This window comes from Rhinopithecus roxellana, chromosome 11 (genome assembly GCF_007565055.1).
Source record: "Rhinopithecus roxellana isolate Shanxi Qingling chromosome 11, ASM756505v1, whole genome shotgun sequence".
Taxonomy (NCBI): Eukaryota; Metazoa; Chordata; class Mammalia; order Primates; family Cercopithecidae; genus Rhinopithecus; species Rhinopithecus roxellana.
Window position 1 is genome coordinate 14360742 of NC_044559.1, and position 20230 is coordinate 14380971.

The following is a 20230-nucleotide window of genomic DNA, read 5'->3' on the forward strand; positions in this document are numbered from 1 at the left end:
CATCAAACACCTCAATTTATCAAACATCCAGGCTGACAGAGGAATGCAAGTTAAGCTCTCTGCTGCCTCGGCATTATCAATCAGCCCAAGTTCCATTCTCTAAAATCTGCAGCAAGCTTTTGTCTTCTGGAAGTTAGCTTCTCAGGCTAACTTGCCCTTTTTCTCTCGGACAATGTATTTCTCCACTTTCTCTAATAAATCTGCCTTTCTTGACCTATGATTGTCTTGGTAAATTCTTTTACCCCTGCACCATCAGCCTGCATTTGCCCATGACAGGGATGACTGTATAGTGACGTCCTGAGGTCAGCTGACAGTACGCAGATGAGCTGTTTACCAGATAAGATGATTAAAGAACAACGTCGTTAAAAAGAATAACCATTGTTTATTGAGCACTGACTAGATGCCAGGCATTCCCCAAACATCCTGCTTGCTTTATTTCTACATCACAGAAATTCTATGAACTAGGCATTACCATGATTTTCTCTCCCTTAGAGATGAAGAGGCTGTGGCTTGGAAAGTTTTAATAACTGCTATGTTCACGCGGCCAGGCACTGGGAGATCTGGGACTTGCAAACGTGCTCTTTTCTGACTCCAGAGTCCATTTTCCTAACTACTGTGAAATGCTTCCTTTAAGAACTTGTCCCAGAAGAGAATGAATGTTTCAAGTTTTGAATTATACTTGATTTCTTTGGCTTTGCAGAAAGTAGACAGATTTCCTGTACGGTCCCGTGTTAAACTTGTATGTGAGGGATTTTTGACTGTCTGCATCAGTGGTTCTCAAAAGGGGGGTCCCTGGTCGATATCAGCATCACCTGGGAATTTGTTAGAAATGCACTTGCTTGGGTCCCAGCCCAGAACTGCTGAATCAGAAACGGAGGCTGGGGCCCAGGACGCTGGTCTCACAGCCTTCCTGGTGATTCTCACGCTCTGTGAATTTTGAGACCGCTGATCTGCAGCAGCCTCAACATACTCACAGGTGTTTGTATGTGGAAATTCAGGGCTTGATGTTCTGGAAGAATCAGACTTCCAGGGTTCAGGTGGGATGAGGAGTGGAGCAGCACTGCTCAAAGTCATCTCCATGTGTTGTTAATCAGCATTATGCCAAAAAGGTGTTCAGTGGTCAATATGTGTCAGAAACATAGGTTTCTCATTTTTTATTTTTCGGACAAAACAGGGCCTTGCTCTGTTGCTCAGGCTGGAGTGCAGTGGCACTGTCATAGCTCACTGCAGCCTTGCACTCCTGGGTTCCAGTGATCCTCCTGCCTCAGGCTCCCAAGTAGCTGGGACTACAGGCGTGCACCCCCATGCCCAGCTAATTTTTTCTTTTTCTTTTTTTGTAGAGACGGGGTCTTGCCAGAGAAACATAGATTTCTTGGTTATAAACCTTTCATATTTTAATTATTATTCTTTTGCTGTTTTTGAAGATAGCAATCTTTGTGTTTCCCAGGCTTATTTGATCATGAGATCCTTTGTTTGAGGAGAAGAGAACAGGACTATGTTAGAGAAACCTGCACTCCATAAGGCTTCCAGGAGAGGACATAAATAATTGAATTGGGATCCTCACAGGGATGAGTTTCTTTCAATCAGTCAATTAAGTGTTATTTACTAGTAGGCATGCTATATTTCTTCCTGTGGCAGAAGCTATGGACAATTCCAGAAATGAATCGGGATCCTTATTTGTCAAACACTGACTCTATGGCAAGTGGAGTGCAAGACCCTACAACCTTAAGGAGCCGATACCATCACCCAATTAGCAGATGAGCAAACTGAGGTGCAGGAAAGTGACACTGCTTGTCTTATCACTGAGCAACTGTGGAGCTGCGATTGTACCCGAGGACTGTGTGAGTCCCCAAATCTCTTTTCTTTTTTTTTTTTTTTTTTGAGGCGGAGTCTCACTCTGTCGCCCGGACTGGAGTACAGTGGCCGGATCTCAGCTCACTGCAAGCTCTGCCTCCCGGTTTTACGCCATTCTCCTGCCTCAGCCTCCCGAGTAGCTGGGACTACAGGCGCCCGCCACCTCGCCCGGCTAGTTTTTGTATTTTTAGTAGAGACGGGGTTTCACCGTGTTAGCCAGGATGGTCTCGATCTCCTGACCTCGTGATCCGCCCGTCTTGGCCTCCCAAAGTGCTGGGATTACAGGCTTGAGCCACCGCGCCTGGGCTCTTTTCTTTCCTTTCTATACTCCTATCACCGCTTGGAGCTTGAAGTGGGGGATAGGAGTGGGGAGAAAGGAGCAACACTCGTGGAAGGAGAACCAGGCCTCCAAGCAGCAGAGGTGGGATCATGCTAATTGGGTGATGATATTAGCCCCGTAAGGTTGTAGGGTCTTGCACTCCACTTGCCATAGAGTTGGTGTTTGACAACTAATGATCCCTAGAATTTAGCTGTGCCTTGCTGAGGGTGGAAGGAGGACTGTTAGCTCAGCAGCATTGAGGAGTGCAGTGAGCCATTCCTTAGAACAGTTTTAAAACATAACATTAATTTTTGTTTTTCTTATTATAAACATACCACATGCTTCCCGAAGGAAATTCTGAAAATACATAAAAGTATAAAAATGCATACCCATTAGGATGGCTATTATCAAAAAAGTTGGAAAACAACAAGTGTTGACAGGATGTGGAGAAATTGGAACCCTTGTCCATTGCTGGTGGGAATGTAAAATGATGCATTCGCTGTGGAAAATAGTATGGCAGTTCCTCAAAATACGACACATAGAATTACCATGATCCAGCAGTTCCACTTTGGGGTATATAATGAAAAGATATGAATGCAGGGACTCAAAATGATATTTGCAAACCCATCTTCATAACAGCATTATTCACAATAACCAAGAGGTAGGGCCCGGTGCGTTGGCTCATGCCTGCAATCCCAGCACTTTGAGAAGCTGAGTCAGGCAGATCACTGAGGTCATGAGTTTGAGACCAGCCTGGCCAACATGGTCAAACCCCATCTCTACTAAAAAGACAAAAATTAGCCAGGCATGGTGACGTGCACCTGTAATCCCAACTACTTGGGAGGCTGAGGCAGGAGAATCACTGGAACCTGGGACGTGGAGGTTGCAGTGAGCCGAGATTGTGCTACTGCACTTCAGCCTAGGTGACAGAGTGAGACTCTGTCTAAAAACAAAGCAAAACAAAAACAAAACAACAACAACAAAAAACAGTAACCAAGAGGTAGAATCAACTGAAATGTCCGTTCAATGTCGTGTAGACATACAGTGATTATTCCACCTTGAGAAGGAAGGTAATCCTGCCACATGCTGCAACATAGAGGAACACACCTTGAGGACATTATGCTGAGCGAAATCATCCAGTTGCAAAAAGACAAAATACAATACTGTGTGATTCCACTTATATGAGATACCTAGAGTAGGCAAATTCACAGAGACAAAAAGTGAATGGTGGTGGCCAGAGGCTGGAGGCGGAGGGAATAGGGAGATGTTTTTGGTTACAGGGTTTCACCATGGGTTGATGAAAAATTCTGGACATGGATGGTGATGATAGTTGTGCCACAATGCGAATGTACTTCATGCTATAGAACTAGACACTTAGTTCAATATCAGCCTAGGCAACATAGTGAGATCATGCCTTTCCAAAAAAAGAGAAGACAGAAAAAATGGTTCTAATGGTAAATTTTCTGTTATATTTATTTTGCCACAATAAAGAGAGCATAAAAGTCAAAGCAGGCTGGGTGTGGGGACTCGCACCTCTAATCCTATAACTTTGGGAGGCTGAGGCAGGCAGATTGCTTGAGCCTAGGAGTTTGAAACCACCCTGGATAACATGATGAAACCCCATCTCTACAAAAATTGCAAAAAAAACCAAGAAAACCAAAACCATAGCCAGGCATGGTGATGTGTATCTGTAGGCCCAGTTACTTACGAGGCTGAGGTGGGAGGATTGCATGAGCACAGGAGGTGGAGGTTGCAGTGAGCTGAGATCGTGCCACTGCATTCCAGGCTGGGTGACACAGTGATACCCTGTCTCAAAATAAAATAAAATCAAATAAAAATGAAAGCAGCAATTAAATCCTAGAGATGATTGCTGTTCATATTCGAATGTTTCATGTCACTCTTTTCTCTATGCATTTAGATGCATACATAAATATCTTCCTGTTTTGAAGCTATGCTTCAAAAAACTAATGATGCTTATTAGTTTCCCAAGTGGATGCACTGCAGTTTACTTAACCATCTCCCTATTGTTGGTCCTCTAAGTTATTTTCAGTTTTTCAGTGTTTCAGGTTGCACTGCAGTCAAGAACTGAATATGTCTATTTATATTCTCATCAAAGACTTGTTTCTTTAGGACAGATTCCTAGAAGCAGAATTGCTGGGACAAAGGATGCACATGTTTTTTAAGATTTTATACATTGCCAAGCTGCTTTCCATAAAGGTCATGCGGCTTTCATGAAATCTCACCAAAAGTGTGTGAGAAAGTGTCTTTTCTGTTAGCTTTCCACCGCTTTTTAAGAGGGAGCTCAGGGGATGCAGAGAAGGACAGGAAGGCAATCTGGTCCCTTCAGATCTCGGAGCTGGGTCATAGCTTGGGCATATTGTCTCTTGGGCAGTGAGTGGGCACCTCGTTAGAGCACTGGGGCAGGGCTGATTGGTGCTCTGGCCACCCAGGAGCGTGGAGCCTGCCTGCAGGAAAGAACAGTCAGTTCAGGGATAATCCCTTGATATTGGTGCTCTGGTTCTAGTCCAGAGATTTTTATCGGGGCTGATTGCAAGTTCAGCTCTGGGATGGGGCAGTGGGGGTAGTCCGCTGAGCTGGTCAGGCTGAGCTTCCTCATTTGGTCCTCAGGTCATTTCAGGGGAACACATTGGAAAGGCATCTCCATATTGCTCTTCTCCATTGTACGCAATACAACATTTTAAGGAACAAACAAACAGTGCCTGCTTCCTCATGAACATTCTTCTGTTTAATAGGGAGCCAAACCAAGCTGCAAGAGTCGTCATTTTCCCATGGTGTTCCATATAGCTGTTTGTATTTTTAATAAAAAAAAAATTCAGAGGCTGCAAAACATTTTGTTTTTAAATTAAAAAATGTTTTATAGACTATGGAAACAGAAGTTTGCTTCTCCTGCCCATTTGGGAAACAGAGCATTGCTCTCATTCTTAGCTGACAGCATACACATGGGTCTGGGATGCATGGCATGCTCCTCTGGAAAGAAGTTTTGCCATGGGCAGCAGGAGGGGCTTCAAACACTGAGCTGGAGAGAGCGTTAGGAGCTGAGGGCTTCATAAGAACATCTCTCTTTCTCTCTCTCTCTTCATATTTCAAAGCTCTCTCTCTCTCTCTAACACACACACACTCTCTCTCTCTCTTTCGGTTAGATACATACAGATTTGGTACTTAAAAACATCAGTTCTGACTGTGTTCTTGGTTTCTCTCTAAGTGTAAGAAGCCAACAAGGCTTCTTAAAGATTCCCTCTTTTGATTTTAGAATGATCTTGAAAGGAGCACTAACCATACCCAGAGTAGGGGGGCTCCCGTAAGCTGAACCCCTAGATGTGCTGCAGTCAGTAGGGAGATGGTGGAAGAAACAGGTTGAATCATGGACCTGCCCATCAGGGTCATCTGAGGAGTCTCACTGTTGGTTTCAGATCTTCCAGAAGAAACTCTAATTAGCTCTACACAAGAGCCAGAGGGGTTAAAGTCACCAAAGAGTGATGGGGTGAATCACTCTTTGGTGAATTTAACCAAATTTAAATGGTGATAGGAAATTCCTCTTACAATTCCCTAAGAGGAAGTGAGAGAAAGAGTTGGTCTTTCCCAAGCAGCATGGATTTTAGGGACTGGCTTCTCCTGGCGCCTTCGCTAGTCAGTTGCCAAATCCTTGTGGCTCAACTCTTCTCCACTGCTACTGTCTTTTTTCTAGTTCAGGCTTCCACTGCTGCTTGCTTGGACTGTTGCAGTACTCTTCCAGCTGGTCTCGTGACTCTGTCATTTCTGATTAGTCATGCAACTTACTACCCACTTAAACTTTCTAAATGTTAACTAATTACTTCGCTTTCCTCAACAAATACTCTTTCATGGCTCCTCATTAACCAAAGGAAAACAAAAAGTCCAAACTTCTCTTCTTGGTGTTCAAAAATCTCCATCATTCTTCCCTGTGTTCCTGGGATGCAGCCAACATAACTAGTCACCCCTATTTCCTGCCTTAGGTGGGAGTTCATTTTATCTTTTCTGCTTTCTTGTCTGTGTATCCTGAAATTCCGCTCATTCTTCATGGCCTGGGGCTAAAGCCAGGAAGCTTCTGGTTTTGATGTTCTAAGTTAGAAGTAAGATCTCTCTCCTCTAACTAATGAGCTTCCCCCCAACCAAAGCTTCTACCCCATTTCCTCTCTAACGGCACTAATCTTTTGTATCTTCTGTTAGAGTTTTTGGAATACTAGTCACATCTTCTAGAGCCTTGTAAAGCTCTTATTTGCCTTCAAATAACCCCCATTGCCAGGGAATGGAGCCTTGCTCAGGGCAAATACTCAGCAATGATGGATGAATAAATGAAGAGTGACCAAGGGTGACCAGTGGTAGTCAGTCTTTATTTTCACCCCGCACTGCTATTTGCCCTGTACTCACTTGGACTGGTTCCTGCTGATGAGAAGCTTGCTGCCCAGGTACCGCTTATTTGAAGCACGTTTATGCATTTCTAGGCACGTAGCAAGGGGGCAGCAGGTTAGTGATTCATGAGTGGGTGGAAAAGGTGATTGCCTTGAGAGCTGCTGACTCAGCCGCCAGCCGTTAACGCTGGTGCTCCTCTGGGCCCTGAATCAATGAGTGGATGGCATGAATGAACAGATGGCCAAGGAATCTCAGGAGACCCGAGTCTCCTGGATTTGGACTTTCCAGCATTAGAGGTGCACAGCCCAGAGCCTCACAAGGAATGCTAGAAGCTGCAGTATAAACGTGGCACATTTTCCTGGAGAACCAGTTCTTCTTGAAGGTTTGGGAATGAATATTATTTCGTATTCCATCGCATTTGTCATGAGGATGAATAAAATATGCATACATATTTTAAAAGATAAAATGCTACAATTTAAAGAAGCTTCCTGGCTGGACATGGTGACTCATGCCTGTAATACCCAGTGATTTGAGAGGCTGAGGCAGGAAAATTGCTTGAGCCCAGGAGTTCATTGCATCATAGTGCAATGAACTATGATTGCACTACTGCAGTCCAACATGGGCAACAGAGTGAGACCCTGTCTCTAAAAAAAAAATAAAAACAAAAAGATAAAAATTAAAATATATATAAAGAAACTGTCTGCTTGTGGAAGGCTTGCTTCAAATTCTAATCCAGACTCCCTGAGGTTGGAGGTAAGAGTTTCTTCTTTTCTGCCTTCAGGGCTGTCATGGGAAAGTTTGCAAGGATCTGGGCTAGTCTGGCACCCCCCTTGGTTGCTTGGTTCCCCATCACTGTCTCCCTACTCCATGGCTGCTCCTCTGCAGGGTGTAGACTGTGATGAAGGTTACACTTGAAGAATAGTGGACAGAAGTGGGTTCCAATCCTGCCAGCTGCACAGACACCATATCTGGAGGGTTATGGAGCAAGGGACATGCTCACTCTGCCTTTCCAGAAGAGATAAAGCCAAGTGGGCAACCTGCTATCACTGTGAAGAGTGCATGGACTAAATTATACAGCGAGTGAAGTGTAAGCCCATGGCGGCAGTGTAAGAAACCCATTCTTGCCAGGCAGGCAAGTAACCAAGAAAGGACAATTGGGAGCCCTTCAGCTGATGATGCTACCTAATTGTATCCTCATGTGGCCAGACCCTCCAGCACCATATCCCAGCCACCTGTGCTCTGCCCCTCACTGGACCCCCTCTTCACCTCTTCACCGAGCTGAACATTGGACACGTCACATGTTCCCTCCCTCAGTGCCTGACTTACTGAACAGAAAATGCCCAGTGAAAACTGAGGTAAGATGTCACACAGTATTTGGCACTTGATACCATGTAGCTACTATGGTGGGGACCCCTGCCAGCACTGAAAAATCCCACAGCACTTGCGGCTGCTCAAAGAGAGAATGCACCAGTCATTGGCTCCCCTGAGTTTCTTCAGAAATTGTTTAAGGAATGCTGGATCTATGAGGGCAGAGGCTTGTCCCCAGTCACTATACTGTCTCTACCTGCTGAAACAGGTGCTTAGTATGTACACCTGCTCTCTGCTGGGCCCATGGCTGCACAAGGACAGCTGACTTCAGAGGATTTGCTCAGGATCACTGAGAAATTAATTGGCAAAACATTGTGAATTTAATGACCTCTTCAATTTGAAATAAAGCCACTTGGCTTTTCGAAATAGAACTTCCTTTGGGAGCTTAGAACTAAACTCTTGGCCTCATAGAATGCCCTAGCTGGGTGGATGGAGAATCCCCACATATAGATGTGTCTAGAATGTCAGAAGTGAAGTGATCTGTCTCTCCAACTCATTGGTGCTAGGGAGAAAGAAATAAGCATGCTGTCTTTTTAAAGGATCCAACTAACTCTCAGAGCTTTGGGAGAAAGAAAACAAATCCAAAATGTGTATTAGGTCAGTTTTTATTTGGAAGATGGATTTTATTGTTACATTTTCAAACTGGGAAGTCTCTTACCACTCCCATTCTCCTTCCCTGGCCTAAAGAGGTGGGAGTTCAGATCCCTGCAACATTTTAACCAAAAAGGCTCTTACCTGTTTACCTTTCTTTGACAGAGTTGCCAAGTGGTGTTTGTTTTGTTTTGTTTTTCTTTTAAAAGAGAGGATCTAGCTATATTGCCTACACTGCTCTCAAACTCCTGGGCTCAAGCAATCCTCCAGCTTCAGCCTCTCAAGTAGTGAGGATTACAGGCATGTGCCACCACACTCAGCTCACCGAGTGGTCTTGAACAAAAAACCCAAATTGGTCCAAGTGTGGATTATACACTAATGATATTTATCACCATCATTATCATTATCAGTTTTATTATAGTGACGTCCAGTTCAGTATCTATCGTGGGTGCTTGGAGCTTTTACACATGTAATCTCATTTAATCCTCACACCAACCTGGGAGGAAGGTATTATTATTGCCCTTTTCCAGGTGGGAAAATTGAGGCTTGGAGAGTTGTAAGTGGCTTGCCCAATGACAAAGTGTGAGTGAGTGGTAGAGGTAAAATTTGAACTCAGTGAAGAAGAGTTCAGGCTTTGCTGTCAGATGGACTGAAGTTCTTCTCTTGGTGCCCATGGGGGTGCCAGAGATGTGGGGATTCTTCTTTCTCCTTCCAAATCAGATGCAGCTGAAAGTCTGAGGACTCAGCTTCAATCTGAGCTCTGATTTCTCTGGAGTATCCAGGATGGAAAAGGGGATGATAAGATGAAGTTTGCAGGGAGGGCTTCCTGGAGGAGAGGGCTCTGAAACATGAGAGCATTCGGGCAAATAGGAGGGGCAGGCATTTCGGTGGATTCAGAGGCAGGTGGATTCAGAGGCGGGTGGCTCAAGAGTATGGGCCTCCGTCTCCTCGTCTTCCTAAGCACATTTAACGGTGAATGAAGCAATACAAGAGGTGTATTTCTCCATGTAAGGGAAGTGCTATGAAGAAAAGGCATTTCTGGTGTCAGAATCACGATTGTCAGTGGGAGTGTCAGGAGGAAACTTCGTGACTTTTTCTCTCTTCCCAGGCGCCCCCAGCTGTTAGGTTTCATGGCAACCCGATCTAGTAGAAGGCAGTTTCTTTTCTGTTCTTGCTGTTAGATTTTTATGTTGTGCGACCTTGGGGCTGCCTTAGGGCCTCTCTGTCCTTCATGGGTCTTACCTGGCAGAGGAGGGGGATACACAGAGTGATTTCTGTAGGAACTTACATCTCTAAAATACTCGAGTGTATGATCTAATCATGATGACACACAGTCAGCCACAGTGAAATCCCTGACACATCTCAAATTTGAACTGCATCTTTATGAGTGGAAAAATTGTTTCCTGCCCCACAGGACATTTTGATTTAACTAGGACACACCTGACCCTGGTCTGCTTACAGACACAGAGAATTTGCTCTGTGGCCCAAGGCCTCTGCCTGCCCCTGCTCCCACCCCAGCATGGGTAGCAGTGGCCACGTGGTACTTGAGGACAGCATCCTGGAACTTGCCCAGGAGTCCACTGCATGCTGGCTTTCTCTCTTCTGCAGAGACGAGGGGCCCGGGTTGGGTCAGCCTCTGCTCAACTCTGCAGTCTCGCCAGGGGGAGGAGGAATCAGGCTGGGGGGCAGGGATGGAGGGCCGTGTGCATCAGGGAAGGAGGCCCTGAGATGACAAGCTCCATGAGTCACTCAGCCAGCCGCTCCAGCCAGAGAGCATGAGGGAGGGGTTTATGGCACTGCCGCACGCAGCAGTGATCAGCCATGAGGTGGCATCCATCCATTGTCAGGGGGCAGTCCGTTCTCCTCAGGCACATGCACAGAAGATTGGGGGCAGAGGAGTTCACTGTGTTGGGAGGCAGGAGAGCAGTGGGGCTGGAGGCACAGCTCTGCCAAGCATTCCTGAACCAGAGTGAGCCATCAGTGAGTGCTCACACTGTGCAGGCACTGTGAGCCTGTGTCCACGTGATCTCGTCTTGTCCTCAGGGCCATGCCAAAGGAAGGCGTTATTCTTCTTCTCAGTTTATGGATGATGATAATGGAGGCATAGAGAGGTTAAGCAACTTGTTTGATGTCACCCAGCAATGCTGAAATGGGGCAGGATTTGGTCCTGGCCCTCCAGAGCCTATGGGCTTAATTGTTGCCTTGGTGGGTCTCAGCCTTGAGCCTGCATTAGAACAACCTGGAGGGCTAGGCCCCACCCCAGAGTTTCTGATTTCGGTCAGGTCTGCGATAGGTCTGAGAATGTGTGTTTTTAGTAAGTTTCCATTTGATGGTAATGCTGAAGCCCAGGGACCACACTAGCTTGTGCTGTACTGACTCATCATCTCATCTCAGTTTCCAACCTCTGAAACGAGAGGGTTGAGACTTCTACCAGTTCTCACCAGTTGACCAGTTAACCCAGAAATTCCATCCTTCTAATCACCCATAATTATGTTTAGTTTTGGCCAACTTCATATATGAGAGAGCAATAGTACTTCGGTAAACTCCCCTCCTGCTACTGGGTTTCTGTCACTTGTCTCCTCTTATTTTTGACAATTTGATGTTATGTGTTGTGAGGCTTCCTTTGTGCATAAAAGTCATTGACTTTCAGATACTCACTTTAGATTATCTTCATCAATGTGAAACCTCCTGTGTTGCCTTATTTAATGTCTTTTGCCTTGAATTTCACTTGCTTGGATACCACTGCCTTTAACTTGGCATTGCTCCTTAGCTTGCTTTTTATGGTTTTGTAGAGATGGGGTCTTGCTATATTGCCCTGGCTGGTTTCAAACTCCTGGCCTCAAGTGATCCTCCCACCTCAGCCTCCCAAAGCAGTGGGATTGCAGGTGTGAGCCTTGCTTGATTTTTGCCTGGCATATTCTGGTTTATTTTTTCACTTTTAACCGTATTTCATCCGTTGGTTTAGGGTATATTTCTTATAAACAGTGTATAATTTTATATATTTATTTATCATATGTTGTTGCATATAATTTATACTATATAAAATATGTACCATACATTTTGATTGTAATAACTAATATGTTTTCGCCCTTCTGTTTTTTAAAAAATGCTTTTTGTAGTCTTTTTTGTCTATCTGTAATAGATCATTTAAATTCTTTATTTTATACTTTTCTTTATTAAATTGGAATGTTAGTCTACTTGTGCTGCCTCTCCAGTATTTAAAAATATTCTTCAACCATATTTTGCCAATGGTTAATGTATAGAGTGAAATAGTCTCTTACTCCTTGCCATGTGAGATAAATAATTTTTCTTCTCTTCATTCCCCCTTGTTCCATAATATTACATTCATGCTTTATGGTATAATCTGATATTTAAAACTTCTACTTATTATTATTATTATTATATTTTTTACATTTGTATCTTCTCTTCCAATAAATTTTAGTTTTCATTTTCATTTTGATTTGTAATCACAGTTGTAACAATTATTTAAGCCTAATGGATCTTAGGGTTCATTGCCAGATCTTTATTACCACGGACATCTCCTGTTGTTGAATTCCTTATTTTGATTAATATCTTAATTACAAATATGAAAAATTTAACACCTGTTTAACCTTCTTGAACAGTGTATTCTGCTTTATTGCACTTTGCACTTTGTTTCCTTTAATATGAATGACAACTTGGCCCTGCTGTTGAGTTTTGCAGAGGAAACATCAGATACCAGCTTGATTTTTCTTTTTTTTTTTTTTTTTTTTTTTTTTAGGCGGAGTCTCGCTCTGTCGCCCGGACTGGAGTGCAGTGGCCGGATCTCAGCTCACTGCAAACTCCGCCTCCTGGGTTTGCGCCATTCTCCTGCCTCAGCCTCCCGAGTAGCTGGGACTACAGGCGCCCGCCACCTCGCCCGGCTAGTTTTTTGTATTTTTTTAGTAGAGACGGGGTTTCACTGTGTTAGCCAGGATGGTCTCGATCTCCTGACCTCGTGATCCACCCGTCTCGGCCTCCCAAAGTGTCTTTTTTTAATAGATAATCTGATATCTTCTATTTGGATGCTTTTTTTTTTATAGATAATCTGATATCTTCTGTTTGGATGCTGATAAATCTTCACCATGAAATTAAAATGTATATATAAAATATAATATATATGCCTACTGAGCATTTTGACCTTCAGACTTGGGTCTGTCTTCTGTGTTAAGAAGGTTTTTTTTTTTTTTTTTGTCTTTTCAGTTAGGTTTATCCTGAATTGGCTGCCAGTCCTCTATATCTGCCATCTTTTTGTGTAATCTGTCTTAGACCTCACAGTATTTCTGCTTCTGTATTTTTTTCCTTTTCATTTTGAGAGTGCTTTCTAAATGTGCCCTTACAACACATCTTATTTCAGAGATAAGTTCTCTTGACTTTTACTGCAGACATAGAATAGATGGTTTCTCCATGTTCAATTATCACAATATCACATGAGTTGTTTACTGAGCACAGACTGTCCTCTGTGGACTGTGCTAAGCACTTTGTATGCATTACCTTTTATAATCTTCAGAACAACCCTGAGGGGCATGTGCTTTGATTGTCCTCATTATATAGATTGGGGAAACGTGTGCCCAGAGAGTTGAACCCTACTCAGCCTCATATGGGTACTGAGTGGGGGCCAGGATTCAGGTCCAGCCAGTTTCACAGCAGAGCCTGTGCTCTTGGCCATGATGATAATGGCACTTTCCCACCCAGTCCTTTTTTTTTTTTTTTTTTTTTTTACAAATTTCTTTATTTTGGGTGCTGCATTCTCTGCCTTTTATAGTTAAGAATGTTTTCACAGGTCTGGTGGGAGGTTTTCATGTCTTGCATTCATGAATGCAGTCAGTGTTTGCCTGTAAATAGGGAGGGTCAATTCTCCTGGGCCCCTCTGCTGTGCACCTCATTGCCCATAGAATGCTCCTCTTGGATCTTGCACCAGAGCACTGGATGATGAAGCAAAGGCTTGCAGAGACCTGTGAGTCTGGGTGAGTGAGCTGGAACCATGAATAGTTCCAGAAGGGGAACTTAATCCTGTGATATTTCTTCTCTGTGTTTGGTAAAGCCACTGCACCTTGTGCCAACTGTTTGCATCTGGCTTGCTGTTTAACCTGGCCAACATGCCAGGTACAAACTGTGCTTGGACTTGTCCTCCTTCCTGGAGCTGCCACCTGCTGTGTCAGGGACAAACCCCTGCCCTGGCCAGTTTTCTTCTGGATGTATCTGCCATGTGATTCCCAGGGCTTCTCAGAGCTGCTGCTGCTGAACGCTGCTGTGATCCGTAGTGACCAGGGAGTCCCGGTGCCTGATGCTTGACTCACCTTCCTGTTCAGCCCTACTGATGTAGGCAGCTCTGATATGAGGTTCTTCAGGGGCCTCACTCCTTGTTTCACAACCATCCTGCCACTTCTCAGGGAGCAAAGCTGCCTAAGGGGCCTCCCTGCCTTCTCTTTTTCTGCATCACTGATTTTTTTTTTTTTTTTTCAGATTCCTTTAGGTTTACATGGATGGCACCTGTTCCTAGTTTCCTGAGCTGTGGCATGCTGAATTTGTTTGGTTTTGAAGCAGGAATCTGGGCAGGAGGGCATTGCATGCCTGTGCTCATGTTGCCATGGTATTTGTAAATGGACAAATGTAAATGAAGCCAGTGGCAGCATCCTTCTCCCTCCACTGCCCATGATCCTGAGTGTGGGAATTGGGGGACAAGTCACTGCTTCTTCCTGACTCCTCCTCGATTTACCTACAAGTTAGTCACATCTTCCACTTTCTCCCTTATTCCCCATTTCAAATACGAAGTCCTGGGAGAAGAGGACTGGGGGCACTGGATTTGATATTGAATTGGAGAGGACCATTGCAGCCTCGATTCTAAGTTTCTGTGATAGCATCCATCCTGGTGATCTAAGTCGGGTTAAACTCAGCTCTCTTTTAGGAGATCAAGAGGTTTTATAATATAGGTTGGCTCCCCTGCCAGTTCTTCTTACATATCACACAGTCTTAGTTTGGGGACACAGTTTTTGGAAGCCTGTCTGCGGGGGTTCTGGAACTCAGGGGTGGATGCAAGAAAGCAGCATTGGTTCTTTGTCACAAGGTGAGAGCAACAGTGTCAGGAATAGACTCTGTGAGCTCACCCACCCTCAAGGGGCATCGACTTCCAGCCCAGTCACCTTCAGGTTCATCTGTGTCTGGCCATAGGCTTGGTCACATCCTGAGGTTTAGCGCGTGGACCATCATGTCTACCGAGGTACCTGATACTCCAGAGGCATTCAATATGTTATGCAAATGGCCTTCATGCCCTGGCTAATTAGGGAGTCCCCATTGGACTTTGATTATTCATAAAAGATGGTTGATAATAAAGTCCTGGGTACTTTTGAAAATTCATCAAGCAAGAATGCAGGGTTTTTCCAGTGGGCGCTCAGACAAGAAAACCAGCGGAAGGACACAATAGGATCAGTGCTGAACTCCCACAGTTCGTTTGCTCTCTGAGATGCATGCACAGGCCTTTGCAGAGGTCTTGGGTAACTCTGGTCCTTTTGTTCGCCTGGGTCCTTTTGTTTGCCTGGCCAGCAGAGTAGAGGGTGGTGTCCTAGTGAGGACAAAGGATACAGGAAGAGCAAGGTAGGGTGCGTGGGGGCTGGTGAGGATGAGGAGCAGGAAGACAATGAGCAGTGCTTTGGAGAGCAGAGTTTGAAGTACTTGCAGGACACCAGGTGAAGACAGCCAGGTGACAGCAGGAGCCAAGTGTCCTCAGGCTCTTGCTAGCACTGTGTCCTGGGCAACACACTTAACCTATTTGAACTTCAGTTACCTTACCTGTAAAATGAGGATGTTCATAGCTCCCTCACAGTGATATTGGGAAATCAAGTAGGTAAACAAACATGGTATATAACTTTGGGGGCCCACTAGTCTGACAGGGCGCTCAACCTGTCCTCTCTCTCTCTCTTTTTTTTTTTTTTTTTTGAGACGGAGCACCCAGGCTGGAGTGCAGTGGTGCAATCTCGGTTCACTGCAAGCTCCGCCTCTCGGGTTCGCGCCATTCTCCTGCCTCAGCCTCCCGAGTAGTTGGGACTGCAGGCGTCCACCACTATGCCCGGCTAATTTTTTTGTATTTTTAATAGAGACGGGGTTTCACCGTGTTAGCTAGGATGGTCTCGATCCCCTGACCTCGTGATCTGCCCATCTCGGCCTCCCAAAGTGCTGGGATTATAGACGTGAGCCACTGTGCCCAGCCCTGTCCTCTCTTTCTTGAATGGTGCTCCTTCTAGAGCATTCCTTGTAACACGCAAGAGGAGGTATCTTATCTTGAAGACCTGCCCCTGGAGGGTGACAGATGGGATTTTGTTGTCAAGGAGGTGGTAGGAATGGAGTCCAGGGTGCTGCTAAGGGAGGGCCAGGCTGTATGGTCAGGTGGGCACAGTTGCATGGAGGATGCTTCAGGGGCTCTGGGGAAGAAATGAGTGAGAGAGTTTTCAAGGATCACCTTCTAGGGTTGGGGCTTCCAGGCCTCCAAGGAGGGCTCTGGGTCTTTATCAGACCGATGGCTGCCCAGAATCTTTGGCAGAGGGGCTCAGCCTGCCTTGGTGCCAGTGAGCTTCCAGGCAGGAATATTTCCAGAGGCTGGAGGCTTTCCATGAGCAACCACAGGGAGGAGCTGCGGGGGCAGTGGTGGCTCAGTAGCCTCTGCTTCCTCTGAGGGAATGGAGGGGTCTGTCCCTGGTGTGGGGGTCTCTTCCCCGTCCTCTGCTCAGTGTGAGGCTGGCTTTCCTCTTTTGCCCATCCCTTGGTCGGGGGCCAGAGCACAGCCAGTCACCAGGATGGTGGCCCAGCATGGCAGGCGGTGCCTGTCTGGGTACACGCCAGCCCCATGAGGTGGTAGCCTTGGCGATAGGCTCCCAGGGAGCTTCCCTGCAGCTTTCTCAGGGGAATGTGTTGGGAGTAGATGCATGGAGAGTTCGTTTTTTCTCCCTTTCGTCAATGAGAAAACGGGCAGAGAAATCACTGGCTCTCATTGGCTGATGTTCTTGTTGGTACAGAGCACCAAGGGTGCTGAAGTCAAGAGGAGCAAGCCACAGTCAGCCCTCTGGGTGGTTGACGGCCACTGGGGGCTTTAGACCAGGACAGTGGCGTGACCGAGGTGGACCTGGTGGTAAGATGCAAGGTGTGGCAGCCTGATGTGGAGGTAGCAGAAGGGAGACAGGCCAAGTCAGGGTGGCCGGCAAGCGGCCCGTCACAGAGCAGTGCAGGTGGGAGGCCACAAAGGCCTGGGCTGGGGTAACGCGGGGGCCGGAACCAGGAAGCTCTTTCACATATTGAGTCTACTTCTTGGGACTTTGTTCCAGTATATTAGTAATGTTAGGAATTTCAGTTTGGCTTTTGTAAAAGCTGTTTTTCCTTTGAGGAACCCAAATATTGTTGGTTGAATTGTGTCTTCCCAACAGATAATGAAGTCCTAGCCCTCAGTACCTGTGAATGTGACCTTATTTGGAAACAAGGTCTTTTCAGATGATCAAGTTAAGATGAGATCATTAGCGTGGGCTCTAACCCAAAATGACTGGTGTCATATTTATAAAAAGGGGAACTTTGGACCTAGAGACAGACATGCACCCGGCGAGAATGCCTGTAAAGATGAAGGCAGAGATTGGGGTGATGAATCCGTAAGCCAAGGAAGAACAAGAAAACTAGGAGAGAGGCCTGGAACACATGCGCCCTCACAGCCCTCGGAAGGAGCTGACCCCAGCGACATCTCCATGTCGGACTTCTGGCCTCCAGACCTGTGAGACAATACATTTCTATTATTTAATCCAACTCAGTTTGTGATACTTTATGATGGCAGCCCCAGCAAACGAATTCACCAAGCTTCCTGGATCCCATTTCTTCACTCTCTGGAAAACTGCTCCCACTGGTGTCTGAGGATCATGCGTATGACCTCCCTGAGGGGCTCAGGGATGACAAGACCTCCCCATCTGGGCGGTGAAAGGTGCTCTCTGGGCTGCAAAGAATCCAGGCAGCTCTGTGAGCAGAAGCTGCCAATTCACTGACATTGACTGACTCTGGGGACTCTACCCTTTTCATCCTCTTGTGCCCGTCTGTCCAGCCCCTGCAGAAACCCCTGTGGGGTCTGGCAGCAAGCAAGGCTGCTGTGCCAGGGAATGTGTGTGCTGAGGCCAGCCAGGCAGCTGGGCTAGCCTCCTCCTGCACAGCCCTTCTTAGGAATGTCCTAAGTACCTATCCAGCCCTGGCCTGAAACTAAGGAGGCACTGGGTAATGCGGACTGGGACCCCATTGCTCATGGTCCAATTGGCGAAATACCAGACTGAGCACAGGTCACTTTTCAAAGTCAAGGGCAACGTGGTGAGTTTCTTTGGCATTGAAAGTCCTCTCACATGGTTATCCCATTCTGAGTAACCAGTCGTGTATTTATTCACCCAGCCCTGTGTTGCAGTTATTGTCATTTGAATGTTTGATTCTATCCCCTTTATATGACTCATCAGCCCCCAGAAAGAAAAGGCCCTGTCTTGTTCAGCCTGGCACAGGGGCAGCCGAAATTCCCACAGGGATCACTGCCTTCAGCTTCTGCGTGGGATGGTGCATCAGCATCACTCCCGTTGTGCAGGGGAGGAAACCAAGACTCCAGGGTGGAGTGATTGGGTGTATGTTTCACCTGCAGCCGAGTGAGATGCAGAAGTCCTCCAGTGCTTTGGAGGTTCACAAGAAATACGGTAACTTGACTGGCACCACATTAGAGGTCAGCATTTGACAGTCCCCTCAGTGTTCCCACAGGTGCCAGTCTTGTGTCCTTGGCTACAACCATGAGCCACTGGGGACAGAGATGCTCTCCTCTCTGCAGCCCCAGGGCTCCCCGTGCTGGGTTGGCCACACACTCCCCACCCAGTGCACCCGCGTTGATTGATTGACGTGGTGTTAAACATGTGGCCTTTTGCAGGCAACTCTAGGAGGGTGATGAGCTTTGCAAATCTGTCCAGTGCCTAAAACTGAACCACACACATAATTCACTCACATGCACTCGCTCAGTTGGGCTTGCATTCTCGCTGCCATCCTGCCTCCAGCTCACGCTTGACGCCTCACAATTCTGGACTTCTCCTCTACCACACAGCAGTGCCTGCCCTGGCTGGCCAGTACTACATTCCTGACCTTTGGGTTTTGGGTCTCTGGGGGCAGCTTGCTGCCATCCGAACCACCAGGCCCTGGCCTGCAGCAAGTCTTCTCCGAGTGTTCTGCTGCTTTACTTCTGCTTTCAAAGCACCATGCCTGTCCTGGGGTGGAATCAAGAAGAGGCTGATTAGCCAGGGTGCCCTGGGAGGGGTCAGGGGCTCCTGATCTGCAGCCAGGGCTCTGCATTTAGGAAGCCTTGCCAGAAGCCTACAGTTGGCATGGAATCTGTTTAAAGCGCTCAACCTAGTGCCAGGAACTGTGAGAAATCTGAAGACATGATCAGTTTCCAGAGAGTCAAGACAACCAGCAGAGGATTCAGGTTAATACACTTAGACTTGTGTTCAACTACCTGGTTCAAATCCCCATTTACTAGCTTTGACCACAGGGGAATGATTTCGCTTCTCTAAGCTTAATTTCTTTGTAAATTTTCACAAGGTTTTGTGAGCATTAAACAAGATAATACATGCAGAATGCTTTAGTACATTGCATGACACATTGTAGGCACTAATACATCTTACCTTACAATGCTCTGGTCTCTCCTCTCCACTCCCATGACGAGAGAGGACTCCTAGACAATGCCTATCTTGTGCCAGACATCTGTAAAGGGATCATATAAGCATTAACTCATTTAATCTTTGCAGGAACCCAGGGAAAGACTGAGGCACAGACTGAGGAACTGGTCCATGGTTCCAAGGTGCAGAACCAGGGTTTGACCTAGATCATCAGGCTCTTGCATCTGTGGTCTTGCTTAGAGCACTACTTGCAAAGAAGCTTTGGATAACTTCCCTGTATCTCCATTTCATCATCTTTAAAATCTAGATGATGAGGATACCAGCTAGGACCCTCAGGAAAGTTCCCTGAACTTCATTAAGGGCTTAGAATAATACCTGGTGCAGCCTCAGTACACAGTAAATGCAGTGGTTTTAATAAGAAATACAAGTACCCAAGTGACCAACAATTCAAGCTATTAGATGTGGAATGCCAAGGAGGTGATCCAGCTCTTTCATTATGGGGAGTCAGAGGATGCACATCAGCAGGGGCTGGGTTACACGAGATGAGGAGTGGGCTGATCCAAGTGAGGGGTCAGCTTGAGCAGAGGGGAGGAGGTGGGGAGGCAGAGAGTGTGTTGGGAGCAGGGTCTGAGAACATCAGGTTGGGGACAGCCCACGAGGGGATCTTCATTAGCAGTGTGGATTTTCACCTGCACTCTATCAGCAAGCACTGAAGGTTGTCATTAGCACACTGGCTGTCACAGACCAGAGGGGCAGAATTCTCTTTCAGTCAAATCCTGCTGCCCATCCCCAGTGAACGGAGCAGTAAGCAGTGAGGAGGGACCGGCAGGGCATATGAGATGTTCACCCATTCCCTCCATTTGAATTGGGCTTGGGACATCCCAAGGGGCTGCTGCCTGGGCCCTGAACACATCTAAGGGCTATGGGTTTATGGTCTTTCAGCTGCTGTTTATGTCACAAATGCCTGTCACACAAGGGGCATTAAAAATAACCCAATGGTTAATACCATTTCTCAAAATAACTACTTGCA

General features: G+C 46.3%; 1 protein-coding gene across 1 annotated transcript in view; it reads left to right on the top strand.

Annotated features, from left to right (window-relative positions):
• The first annotated feature begins 13107 nt into the window (after positions 1 to 13107).
• LOC115900490 (calcium-activated potassium channel subunit alpha-1-like) overlaps positions 13108 to 20230 on the top strand; it is a 254542-nt gene continuing 247419 nt past the window's right edge. Inside the window, exons 1-2 of the mRNA XM_030941486.1 lie at positions 13108 to 13506; positions 18129 to 18260. Of these exons, the coding sequence (XP_030797346.1) occupies positions 18168 to 18260 (93 nt within the window). The 5' untranslated portion in view covers positions 13108 to 13506; positions 18129 to 18167. The remainder of the gene's footprint in view (positions 13507 to 18128; positions 18261 to 20230) is intronic.